At 34.2% G+C, this 13,872-nt stretch overlaps 2 protein-coding genes across 7 annotated transcripts in view; both read left to right on the top strand.

Moving 5' to 3' along the window:
- The window catches only part of FAF1 (Fas associated factor 1), a 527,970-nt gene that overhangs the window by 205,961 nt on the left and 308,137 nt on the right, over window positions 1–13,872 (top strand). For all 6 annotated transcript variants that reach the window (XM_049618584.1, XM_049618586.1, XM_049618589.1 and 3 more), the window contains one exon: window positions 7,647–7,738. In XM_049618584.1, the coding sequence (XP_049474541.1) occupies window positions 7,647–7,738 (92 nt within the window). The remainder of the gene's footprint in view (window positions 1–7,646; window positions 7,739–13,872) is intronic.
- LOC125913473 (cytochrome b-c1 complex subunit 7-like) lies at window positions 750–3,558 on the top strand. Its single transcript, XM_049618609.1, has one exon. The coding sequence runs from the start codon at window positions 810–812 to the stop codon at window positions 1,002–1,004; it is 195 nt and encodes a 64-aa protein (XP_049474566.1). The 5' UTR covers window positions 750–809; the 3' UTR covers window positions 1,005–3,558.

The following is a 13,872-nucleotide window of genomic DNA, read 5'->3' on the forward strand; positions in this document are numbered from 1 at the left end:
TACATATTCTTTCATGTGCAGTTGGTACATTCATTAAGGCAGAAAATATACTTAGCCATAAAACAAATCACTGAAAGTTTAAAGACCATGTGAACTGTGTTCTCCGAAAACAGTGGAATGAAAATAGAAATCAAAAGTCTAGAAAATCCTGATATATTTGGAAGTTAAACAACATATTTTTAAATCATGGGTCAAAGAAAGAATCACAAAGGAAATTAGAAAATATTTTGAACTAAATTAATATGGAAAATGGCATGTCAACAATTGTTAGATGCTGACAAAGTGGTATTGAGAGGGAAATTTATGGTTCAATTGCTTAATTACAAAAGAGTTCTAAAAACAATGACCAATTTCAACTAAGAAATAGTGTTCCACTAGTTCCATTTGCACCAAGAAGTGTTCTCTCCCCTCCTTCTACTTACAGGAATAGAATTTACATTCACTCCTAAAACAGCTAAATAAACCACCCAAAAGGCTTAGAAGGAGTACTATCAGGAATAGTGTCTGCTCACAAGCTATATTGGAAAATCTCATAATTTACAAGGCTTGGATAGAGTATTCAAGGCTTCAAGGTTTTTGCATCCGTAATGGGGAATAATTAGCTTTAGATTATATACTGTTCACATGAAACCTACTGACATCTTAATATCAAGACCCAAGAGCTGTTTCTAAGTAACTTATCTGCATCCTAGACAAAGCCTAAGAATATTTATAGGAACAAAAAATATTCAGCACCCATTAAGCAAAATTGTCAGCAGGCCTGTGATTGCAGCATCAAGCCTGTGGCAGCGTTCAATAAACTGGGGCTAATGCAAGATGGCATAATATATGGGAATGATGATATGAAAGAGACCATAAGAACGCTTCCTGAGAACTTTTACAACAACAGGATGTTTCACATTAAGAGAGCATTGAACCTGACCATGAAGCAGCAGATTGTGCCTAAAGAGCATTGGACAAAATGTGAAGAGTATAAATTCTACCTTGAACCGTATCTGAAATGAGTTATTTGGGAAAGAAAAGAGAGAGAAGAATGGGCAAGGAAATAATCATGGAGTTGATATCTGTGGTTGTAACTGTCTTCCAAATATAATTTTTTAATGTTTGTTTATTTTTGAGAGAGATACAGAGCATTAGTTGGGGGCGGGGACGGGGAGGAGTGGGGGCAGAGAGAGATGAAGACACAGAATCCAATGCAGGCTCCAGGCTCTGAGTTGTCAGCACAGACACTGACACAGGGCTCGAACCCGTGAACCATGAGATCATGACCTGAACCGAAGTCACACGCTCACCCGACTAAGCCACCCAGGTGCCTCTGTCTTACAAATATTTTTTAAGAAGTTGGATAAACATGAAGCATACAATTAGAACCATTTGAGCTACAAATGTATTACTTTAAATGTCTATTGTAATTATAAAAATAAAAAGATACGAAAGATTTCAAATCATAAGTCATTGGAAATGTTAAAAATGATCCAAATTGAGTATCTGGAGATGAAGACCATGATGTCTGAGATGAAAAATTTACCAGATGGGATTAACAGATTAGACATTGAAGAAGAAAAGATTAATAAATTTGAGGGCATCATATTACAAACCAATTTGGAAAGGAGTTTGGCAGTTTCCTACAAACTTAAAAATATACTGACCATTCTTCATTTAGGTATTTACCCAAGAGAAAAAAAAAGCATATGTCCTTCAAGACATGTACATTATTGTTCATGGCAATTTATTTCTAAAAGCACCAAACTGTAGAAAACCTCATATGCTCATAAGCCAGTGGATGGGTAAACATTGTGGTATACCTATACTTAGTAATAAAAGAAATGCACTGTTGTTACACACAACAATGTGAGAGAAGCTCAGACTACTTTGACTGAAAGAAGCCAGATTTCAAAAGTATATATTCTTCAATTTCATTTATGTAAAATTCTAGATAATTCTCAATAAACCATTGTTACAGAAATCAAAATCCTCAATTCTCTGGGGATGAAGTTAGGATAGTGTAGACGAATTACCAAGTGGCATAAGAAAACTTTGCAGGGGTCATGGATAAATTTACAATCTTGATTATGATGGTAGTTTTACTTTTTGAATATATTTGTCAAAACTTGTGAGATTGTAGATTTTAAATATATGCAGTTTATTTTATGTCAATCATAATAAAGCTGTTAAAGTTTTTTTTTAAAGAGCAAATAAAATCCAAAGTAAGTATAGAAGGAAACAAATTATATATGTGTATACACACACACAGAAATTAACAAAGCAGAAAATAGAAGAAGAATGAACAAAAAATAAAACTTCAAGCTGTTTTTTTTTGAGCGATGAATAAAATTGATAATTTACTTGATACTGCGAATAAGAACAAAAGACCCACAAAGTTATTCATATTGGAAATGAAAGGAACCTGTAGACATTAAATAGGTTGTAAGGCAACATGAAGAACAAATTTATACCAGTAAATTAATGTTTGGCAGACTTTAAGAAGCTATAAAAATTATATTAAAGGTACAAATTATAGCTGACAGAAGAATATTATAAAATCTGAATAGATGTACATCAGTTATTTAAATTGAATTGACAAAGTCTTCCCACAAAGAAAATCTGGTATTAGATGGCTTCACTGGTAAAGTCTATCTAATATTTAAGGAAGAAATACTAGCAATCATTCATAAATCAAGGATGAAATATTTTCTAATTCATTTTGTGAAATCAGCATTATTCTAATACCAAAACCAGACAAAGGCATTATTGTAAAAGAAAGCTACAGACCAATATTTCTCACAATTATAGAGGGAGAAATCCTTTACAAAGTATTTGCAAGTTGAATTCAGTAAAATGTAATAAAATATACACATACGTATATAATATACCTCATGGTCAAGTAAGTTTAGCCAGGAAAGCAAATCTTATTTAACAGCTTATAATTTATTCTTGTAATCCACCATATTAGAATAATAAATGAGAAAAATTATCTGATCATTACAGTAGGTGGAGGAGAAAGCATTTAATACCCATTCATGTTGTTAAAAAAACAAAACAACTAAACTCACAACTAGTAAGAATAGAAAGAAACTTTGTCAACCTCATAAAGCACACTGATGAAGAACATATAACTAATGTAATACTTCATAATTAAAGGCTAAATTCTTGACTCCTAAGATCAAGAACAATGCAAGGTCCACTCATAAAACATCTATTCAGCGCTTTGTAGAAGGCATGCAAATAGCCAGTAAGCACACAAAAAGGTGTCCAGTGTTGTTAGTTATTATTAATCTTCAGGGAATATAAATTAAAGCCACAGTTCAAAACCACGCCCACTGGAAAGGCTAAAATACAAAAAGAAAGTTCTTATTCATAGTAATATGTGGCAACGGGAACTTTGGTGGAGTGCATGATGGTATAATCACTTTGGAAAAGTTTGGCAGTTTTTTTATAAAGTTGATCATACAATCTAACATTCCATTCTTAGGTATTTATTCAAGAAAAATCAACACATATTTACAAAAGAGTTTTCACAATAAGTTCATAGTAGCTTTTTTTTGCAGTAAGGAAAAAAAACAGAAACAACCCAGATGGTCATCAGCTGGTGAATGTATAAACATTGTGCTCTGTCCATATGTATTTTCTTTGCTGCTGTGTAACAAAGGCTGCAATTAGTATGTTACCTCAAGGCTCAATTAGGGAAGTGTATACACTTTTGCGATTACTAATGTGGTTGCTGACAGGATTTATTTCCATGTGGGCTGTTGAACTGAGAGACTCAGCTCTTCACTCACTCTTGGTTGGAGGCTTCTCTCCCTTCCTTATTATGTTTGTCTCTCCATATACCAATTCAAAACAAGACAGTTGGTTTCATCAGAGTGAACAAGTAAAGGGCAAGAGAGAGTGTGCTAAGAAGATGGAAACTGTAGTCTTGTAACCTATCTCAGAAGTCCACATCCCATCACCATTATTATATTGTCTTCATTAGAAGTAACTTGGTACAACCCATGCTCACAGGGAGGGAATTACAAAGGGCATGCATACCATGAGGTGGAGAGCATTGAAAGCCATTTCAGAAGCTGCCTATCTTACAATATAATAGAATACTACTAAACAATGAAAAAGAACTTTATTGGTACACACAGAAATATAGGTGAAGATCAAAAACATTATGCAGAGCAAAAGAACCCAGACATAAAAGATAACAGACAAAACTCATCTTTAGAGTAAGAAGGAAGAAGATCCATGGTTGGGTAGGGTTAGGTTTTTGTTTCAAAGAGGTATGAGTACCTTTTTGTGACATAGGAAATATTCTTTATCTTAATTGTGGCAGTGGTTGCACTGGTGTATATATTTATCAAAACTCATGAGTGAGTTTTATTATATGTAAATCATAATCTAAGTTGGGATTTTGAAAAGTATGCTATTGAATTCAACGGCTTTTTTTAAAAAAAAACTTTTTCTAGTTTTATTGAGATATAATTGATAAGCAACACTGTATAAGTTTAAGGTGTACATCATAATGACTTACATATATTGCAAAATGATTACCATTATGAGCTTAGTTAACATCCATCATCTCATGTAAATACAAAAAAAAAAAAGCTTTTTCTCTCTGTGATAGGAATTCTTAGGATTTACTCTCTTAACAACTTTAGAATGTAGCATACAGTAATGTTAACTATAGTCATCATGTTATATATTATATCCCTAGTACTTATTTGTATAATAACTGGAAGTTCTACCATTGACCACCTTTGTCCCATTCCCCAACTCCCTACTTCTGGTTACTATAATCTGGTCTTTTTCCTTTGAGTTTCTTTTCTTTTCTTTTTCTTTTTTTTTTTTGGATTCCCCATGTAGTTGAGTTATACAGTATTATTAGTCTTTCTATGTCTGACTTCTTTGACTTAGCATAATGCCTTCAAGGTCCCATGTTGTCAAAAATGGCAGAATTTCCTTCCTTTTTTTAATGATTGAATAATATTGAAATGTATATATGCATAATAACCTCTTTATCCATTGATCTGTCAGTGGACACTTAGGTTGCTTCCATATTTTGGAAGATACTGGATATTCCATATGGAAGATATTCCATATTTTGGAAGCATTGTAGATAATGCTGCTATGAACATAAGGGTGCAGATATCTCTTTGACATAGTGTTTTTATTTCCTTTGGATATATTGTTGGATCATATGATAGTTCTATTTTTAATTTTTTGAGGACCCTCCATGCTGTTTTCTATAGTGGTTGTACTAATTTATAGTCCCACCAACGGTGTCCTTTTCTCCACATTTTTGCTGGCATTTGATAACAGCCATTCTAATAGACATGAGGTGATATCTCACTGTGGTTTTGACTTGTGTTTCCCTAATAATTTGTGATGTTGAGCACTTTTTTGTGTACCTATAGACCATTTGTATATCTTTTTTAGAAAAATATCTATTCAGGACCTTGGCCCATTTTTAATTGTGTGTGTTGCTGTTGTATTGTGAGCTCTTTATATATTTTGGGTAGTAACTCCTATCAGTTTGCAAATTCAGTGGACTGTTCTTGATGACATCTATATTATCTTCACATTTTTCAGGTAACATACCAGGGTGCTATAGTGTCAGTGCTATGTTGTGTTAAGATCTTTGGTATCAGGTAGACCCAGATATGAATACTGTCTCTGAAACTTGCTGCATTCTACTGCTTTATTGACCTGAATTATTTCAGATATCCCTGAAACAATAACTACTGTCTATTGACAACCTATACTGGCCAGGCACTATGCTAAACATTTATGTGTGTATTACCTTAGTTAATACAATCAAAATAACTAACATTTTTATAGTCCCTTGTGTATATTGGGTACATACTGATACAAAACATTTCCCATGCCTTTACGTGATTTGACCCCAATGAAGGGTTGATAGTATAATTATCCCCATGTCACAGAAGAAATTGAGACCAACAGAGAATAAATTTTTAAAATATGAGGAACTCAGTTTGTTGTCAAGATTCTGGTTTTGTTTTCTGTTCCTTTCTACCAGGAATTATTTATGTGTTACCTAAGCTTGCTGCAAAGAGTAACTGGGTCTTCAACTTAAAATCTCTTTTTGTTTTTCCTTTAAGAAACTTCTTTTAGGTTATGAATGCTAAGAGTGTCTCCAAGAGTCTAAGTGGAAGGTGTCAGGTGAAGATCGGTTTCTAAGAGGAAAGCACTGGGCAGACTTATAAGAGCATAAGCCCAGTTCCAGACAAGTACTGTTCTAGAAATACCAACCTTAACCACAAGCGAAAATACAATGTTTATATGTATTTGATATAAAAAGTATGGCTCATTTTTCTACTATTTCCATAAACGGAACAATATTTTATCAGCAGTGACATTTTTGAAGGCCAAGGTTGATAAAGTTTGTGCTTGTAAAATATATTGTGATGTTTAATCACTAATCAAAAGTGCCCAGATAGGAATTTTCTTTGGGGAAGTAAAACCATGTCACGAAGGCCATGAAGTTTTTGATTGTAGCATTGCTTACTTTGGCAACTGTGTTTCTATAGTACTTGGGTAGCATAAGCTTCCTCTCCCCACCCCCCACCGGCCACCATTTTTTCCTTTATCAGCATGGAATTATTTTTCCTCTTTTAATATATGACATAATCAGTTCTTTCAGTATTCATTCACTTATTACAAATGGGATTGAACCTAAAAGTATAGACTAGCACCAACATAATAAAAGTTAAATACTTGTAATCTTTGTACATTCTGATTCAACAATCTATAGTTCCAGAAATTAGCTGATTGATTTACATGTAGACTTGATTCCTGAAAAATGATTTGTGGGGCACTGGGAAAACTTTGATTCCTCACTGTTTTTCATTAGCATCATGTTCATTTTTGCTTTTTATCTTTAAGTCTTTTGTCTTCACTGAATAGAGTAACCTTTGGTTTGGCTCTCTTTCATAAACCAACTCTCCTTCAGGCTGAGTTTAAGTTTTCTCTCTCTCATTAAAGCCTTCTCTATTTATCCAACATATTTTTTTTTTCTTTTTTGAAATTGTTGCCTTTCTCTTTAAAACAATGTAAGTTTTCTTCTAGATTATGTACATTAGCTTTATTTTTTCAGTTGCTTTTGTGGATGTTATCTCTTTTTATCTTTGGGCCCTGGAAATAGTTAAGAATAGCAATATTATTCCCCATTTTATGATGCAAAACCTAAGAATGGATATTTTATTTTTTTCAAGATAAGACTTTAATCCAAATCTTCATTCCAAAATCTGCTTTCCTTCTATAATACCTCAAGTTTTATACTTTACCTGCTATTCCTACCACATGCTGAGCATTTAGTGGTATTGTCAGTTGATTGGTTTAAAACAGATTATTTACCCCCAATCACTGATAACTATTTCTTTTAAAAAGATATGCAGTTAATTAACTAGTTAATTAATTGTAGAGTCTTTTTTCAGAATTAATCTTGAAGCCTAAGTTCTCAAAGGGACATTTAATTTGATCAAGATTTGAAGTTTGGACTATGGAAATTTTTCTTATTTATTCATCAGAGAAATGTCACTGACTGTGCACCATATGCTTACTATTAAAGCTAGCCCTGGATATAGACAAGTGATGATCGCATTATTTTGTTAGTAATATTCAGTCTTTTCTTATTTATACAGGAGAGATTAAACAGATTCTAGAAAATGAACTTCAGATACCTGTGTCTAAAATGCTGTTAAAAGGCTGGAAGACCGGAGATGTGGAAGACAGTGTGAGTTTCTTAATTGCCTAAAATAAAAGAATATGAAGTTATACAATTGACTAAATGATGTATTAAAAAATGGTTTTTATTAGTTTTTATTACATATGACAGAAGTAGATTTTGGTAAAATAGTAACTTAGTTTAAAGAGTCAGCAAACAGTGTTTTTCAAGTGAAAACATTTTCATGATAAACTAGCAGTAGTTTTGAATGAGTTAGGTATGTAATTGAAAACGGTATATGGCATATTTTTCATATTTCTAACTGTTATATAGGAGTTAGTTTGGCATTCTTTTTGAGAGCCTTTACTTTTTTCTCAAACCTCATAGGGTGTCATTAAGTACCCTGGAACAATAATGTACTAAAGGAAGTCACATACAATGTATATATACATATGCCAAATATTGATAATAGAACAGAGATAATAATAGCAAATTTTTTAAATTTGGAAAATTTAAATGGTGAGAATCGTTGTTTACTTGGATAGTGGGAAGTGCATGGAATGAATTGTATTTTAAGAATTTTCATAAAGTGTTGCCATTATAAGGCAGTAGTTGCTATTCTTAAGGACCCAGCAGCAGCCTCAGGTATTAAATATTTCATACACTTTTTCTTTGACAGAGAAAGTGGGGACAGATGGAAAGGAAATGAATTAACTCTAAAGTTTTAGATGTTTGAGGTAGAAATAATTATCAAATCTTTTCATACTAGTTATTAACTTGATATTTCAGTATCTAGGCATAAACATAGAATCTTCAATTTTTGGTTCAGTTCTTTGTCAGTGACTTCTGGTAGACATTGTGCTTGTAAATATATGTGAGTTCATTTGGTATATGGAGATGTTCTGAGTATTTAAATAAGATATTTACATGAATTTCACATTAGCAAGGTATTTATAGGTTTAGGTTTAAGTCAGTGATGTACTGTTTTAGGGGTCAGCAGCCTTTTTCTATACAGAAACAGGTTGTAAATCTTTTAGGCTTTGTGGGCAATATAGTCTCCCTTGCAGCTACTCAATTCTGTGTCATAGTGTGAAAGGAGCCACAGGCCATATGTGAAAATGTGAAGCGCTACTGTGTTCCAATAAATCTTTATGGATGCAGAAATTTTAATTTTATATAAGTTCACATACTGCGAAATACTTTTTTAAAATTTTCAACCATTTAAAAATGTAAAAATTATTCTTAACTTACAGGCCATATATAAAGAGGCAATGACCTAGATTTGTCCCATAGGCATAGTTTGCTGACCCCTGGTGGGTGCTATATGGCTGTTGTAATTGAAACATAGGTTAAAAAAATAAAAAGAAGTGCTGCCTGAGTAAATCAACAACCTTGGCAGAAATAAAACACGAAAATGCATTAGTTTATATAGCTGTATCATTTATCTGTTCATTTACTGAGAAGCCTATGGATATGAATCAGTTGTACATGGCATTTTCAGTAGTTTGTAAAGAGAAAGACAATTATTTTGAAAATGTTCTTAAAGCTATCTGTTCTAATATTTGAACATAGTCTTTTGTTACCAACAATATTTTCAGTTTCTGTATACTCTTTTCCCAAGATGATTTCTGATATTCCTATGCCATTAATTTTCTGATTGCTCCCGAATGTATATTTCCAGGTTATACTGTTGTGAATTCATTTATCCAAATTGGTAATTCACTTTTGTACTTGCATACCTTATTAACATCTTTAAGTTAACATGTTTAAAATGGGGCTCTTGGTTTTTCTTCCCATGCCATTTCTCTATCAGTTTCCCTCCAATAAATGGCAGCACTGTATAGCCACTAATGAATACAAAAACATGGGCATCCAGTCTTTTCCCATTTCAAATAACACCTAATCCTTTGGTAAGTGCTATAACATCTGTCTCCAAAATATACCTCAACTGTGGTCACATTTCAGTATTTTTATTCCACTGCCTAATCCAAGCCATTAGCATCTCATGCCTGGATCAATGCAATAGCTTCATCATTGTTTTCCCAGCATTTTTCTTGAGTTCTTCCTTACATTCTCCACATAGCAGCCAGAGTGATCTTTTAAAAACATAAATTGAATTATATAACTCTGCTGTTAAAACATAGTTTTTTATTGCACTTTAAATAAAACTCGCCGTGGTTCAAAAGGCATTGCATTATTTACCCACTGTTCACCTCTACAACCTTTAGCCTTCCTTTTACCCTCACTTTACATGATGCAGCCATAGAAACCTCCTTTTAATTCTTCTAATAGGCCCAAGCCCTTTATGTCTTTACCTGTCCCTTTAACTGCTTGGAATGCTTTATCCCCAATTCTTCATATGGGTACCTCTATTTCATCCTTCAAGTCTCAGTTTAAACATTACTTTCTCTAACAGGCCTCTGTATAAAACTAGGTTCCCATCCCAGCATTCTCCATCATAGTACCTTGAGCAAATGTTTGTGGAATGAATGAAGGAATGAATGAATAAAAGTATCCATTTATTTAATTATGCCATGTGTGGTTTGAGAGGGAAGATTCAGTGGAAAATCTATGGATGATAGCATAGCAAAAGGTAGTAGTTACCATCCAAATGATAAGAGTATTTACAGTAATCCACCAAGTAAAAAAATGAAAGATGAAAAGGTAAAAATAACTTTCCTGTGTATGCAGGTGTTTTGCTTGCATGTTAGCTCTGTAAAGGTCACACATCAATTTCAAAAGGGCTTACACATATTTTAAAGATTCAGAACATAAAGGTTTCTGTACAGATTGTAAACTTATGAGTAATTGCCTAACATAATATTTTTGCAGACCATGCATTACAAACCATTAATGGGTTGTAAAGTGACATGAGTGGGTTATAGCCCACATTAAAAAACCAAATAGAATAGAAGATGTCAGAGTATTTTGCAAACAGTAAGGGTAAGTATTTTTATTTATTTAACAGATAGCTAATATGAGTCAACAGTAAATCCCAGTGTCCTTGTATACTTATAGTAAGATGGACCTTCTTGGAGTGGGATCAAGAATGAATTCTATACTTGGGTAAGATCAGCCTCCCTATGTGTCTCTACTTTCATCTGTAGGGTTAAGAGAGATTCCTAGACATCGCACCCCACCTTGCTTTCCAACACTTTCAGCCTGGACATTATTATTTGATTGTACCACAACTAATTTCATTACATCTCTTCCTGCTGTTTATGCTGGTCACTACAAGGAGTTTAAGATTCTCATATCATCCCTCACTAAAATTTCCATAGCTCACATCTGTCTCTAGCCTTTTCCTCTACAATGCCTGGGACCCTGTGTTATTCCCTGTGGAACTAATTTTATTATTAGCAAAATTCCTTCTGTTGTCAACCTCTTCCCTGCACATTCCCTCCACCATCTTCCTCTGACTGAAATCTGCCTTCCTGAGGACATTGTTTCTTTGTAGCCTTCTCCGTGTTCATTGCTTTTCCTTAGCAGCCATCATAACAGTGGACTAACTGGTAAAATATGTGTCCTTATTGCTCCTCACTTCCACTTCTGGACCTTTATCAGTCCTTCTCTAAAAATCTTCAGCTTTGAATTTGATGTCAAAAGATCATCACCTACTTATTGAGGTGTTTCCCCTCATTTCCTGATTGGTCTAGAATTGCTCTCTGTCTTCTTTTTTTTTAATGTCATGCAGTATGTATGTATTTTTTTTAATTTACATCCAAGTTAGTTAGCATGTAGTGCAATAATGATTATAAGAGTAGAATCCTGTGATTTATCCCCTACATATAACACCTAGTGCTCATCCCAACAAGTATCTTCCTTAATGCCCCTTGCCCACTTAGCCCTTCCCCCCACCCACAACCCCTCCAGCAACCCTCAGTTCTTTCTCTATATTTGAGTCTCTTATGTTTTGTCCCCCTCCTTGTTTTTATATTATTTTTCTTCCCTTCCCTTATGTTCATCTGTTTTGTATCTTAAATTCCACACGAGTGAAATTATATGATATTTGTCTTTCTCTGACTAATTTTGCTTAGCATAATGCACTTTGCTTCCATCCACGTTGATGCACATGGCAGGATTTCATTCTTTTTTGATTGTCAAGTAATACTCCATTTTGTGTATACACACACACACACACACACACACACACACACAACACACAGTGGGCTCTTTCCCACTTGTTCTCTTAGCCAACAATGGCCATTATTGATAGCACTGCTATAAACATTGGGGTGGATGTGACCCTTCGAAACAGCACACCTGTATCCTTTGAATAAATACCTAGTAGTGCAATTGTTGGGATGTAGGGTAGTTCTATTAATTTTTTGAGGAACTTCATACCGTTTTCCACAGTGGCTACACCAGTTCGCATTCCCACTAGCAGTGCAAAAGAGGTCTTTCTCTACATCCTTGCCAACATCTGTCATTGCCTGCATTGTTAATTTTAGTCATTCTGACAGGTGTGAGGTGGTATCTTATTGTGGTTTTGATTTGTATTTCCCCCCCCCCTTTTTTTTTAATTACATTTCCTTGATGATGAGTGGTGTTCGGCATTTTTTCATGTGTCTGATAGCCATCTGGATGTCTTCTTTGGAAAAGTGCCTATTCATGTCTTTTGCCCATTTCTTCACTAGATTATTTGTTTTTTGAGTATTGAGTTTGATAAATTCTTTATAGATTTTGGATACCAACCCTTTATCTGTCATTTGCAAATATCTTCTCCCATTCCTTTGGTTGCCTTTTAGTTTTGCTGATTGTTTCCTTCATCATGCAGAAGCTTTTTATTTTTATGAGTTCCCAATAGTTTATTTTTGCTTTTATTTCCCTTGCTTCTGGAGATGTGTTAAGAAGTTGCTGCAGCCAAGGTCAAAGAGGTTTTTGCCTGCTTTCTCCTTGAGGATTTTGATGGCTTCCTGTCTTATGTTTAGGCCTTTCATCCATTTTGAGTTTGTTTTTGTGTGTGGTGTAAGAAAGTGGTCCAGGTTCATTCTTCACGTTGCTGTCCAGTCTTCCCAGCATCATTTGCTGAAGAGACTGTCTTTATTCCATTGGATATTCGTTCCTGCTTGTCAAAGATTAGTTGGTCATAAATTTGTGGGTCCATTTCTGGGTTCTCTATTCTGTTTGACTGGTCTAAGTGTCTGTTTTTGAGCCAGTACTATACTGTCTTGATGACTACAGCTTTGTAATACATCCGGAATTGTGATGCCTCCAGCTTTGGTTTTCTTTTTCAGGATTGTTTTGGCTCCTCGGGGTCTTTTCTGGTTCCATACACATTTTAGGATTGTTTGTTCCAGCTCTGAAGAATGCTGGTGTTTTTTTTTGATAGGGATTGCATTGAATATGTATATTGCTTTAGGTAGTATCGACATTTTAACAATATTTGTTCTTCCAATCCATAAGCATGGAATATTTTTCCATTTTTTTGTGTCTTCTTCAATTTCTCTCATAAGCGTTCTACAGTTTTCAGTGTATAGATTTTTCACTTCTTTGGTTAGGTTTATTCCCAAATGTTTTATGGTTTTGGGTGCAATTGTAAATGGGATTTTTCCCTTAATTTCTCTTTCTGTTGTTTCATTATTAGTGGATAGAAATGCAACCGATTTCTTTGCATTGATTTTATATCTTGCAACTTTGCTGATTTCATGGGTCAGTTCTGGCAAGTTTTTGGTGGAATCTTTTGGGTTTTCCACATAGAATATCATATGGTCTGTGAAGAGTGAAAGTTTGACACTCTCCTTGCCAATCTGGATGCCTTTTATTTCCTTTTGTTGTCTGATGCTGAGGCTAAGACTTCCAATAGTGTGTTGAATAACAGTGGTGAGAGTGTACTTCCCTGTCATGTTCCTGACCTTAGAGAGAAAGCTCTCAGTTTTTTCCCCATTGAGGATGAGATTAGCGTTGGGTCGTTCAAATATGGCTTTTATGATCTTGAGGTATGATCCTTGTATCCCTACTTTCTTGAGGGTTTTTATCAAGAAAGGATGCTGTATTTTGTCAAATGCTTTCTCTGCATCTAATGAAAGGATCATGTGGTTCTTATTCTTTCTTTTGTTAAGGTGATGTGTCACATTGATTGATTTGCAGATATTGAACCAGCCCTGCCTCCCAGGTATAAATGCCACTTGATCACAATGAATAATCCTTTTAATGTATTGTTGACTCCAGTTGGCTAGTATCTTGTTGAGGATTTTTGCATC

This window comes from Panthera uncia (assembly GCF_023721935.1).
Source record: "Panthera uncia isolate 11264 chromosome C1 unlocalized genomic scaffold, Puncia_PCG_1.0 HiC_scaffold_4, whole genome shotgun sequence".
In the NCBI taxonomy this organism is placed as follows: Eukaryota; Metazoa; Chordata; class Mammalia; order Carnivora; family Felidae; genus Panthera; species Panthera uncia.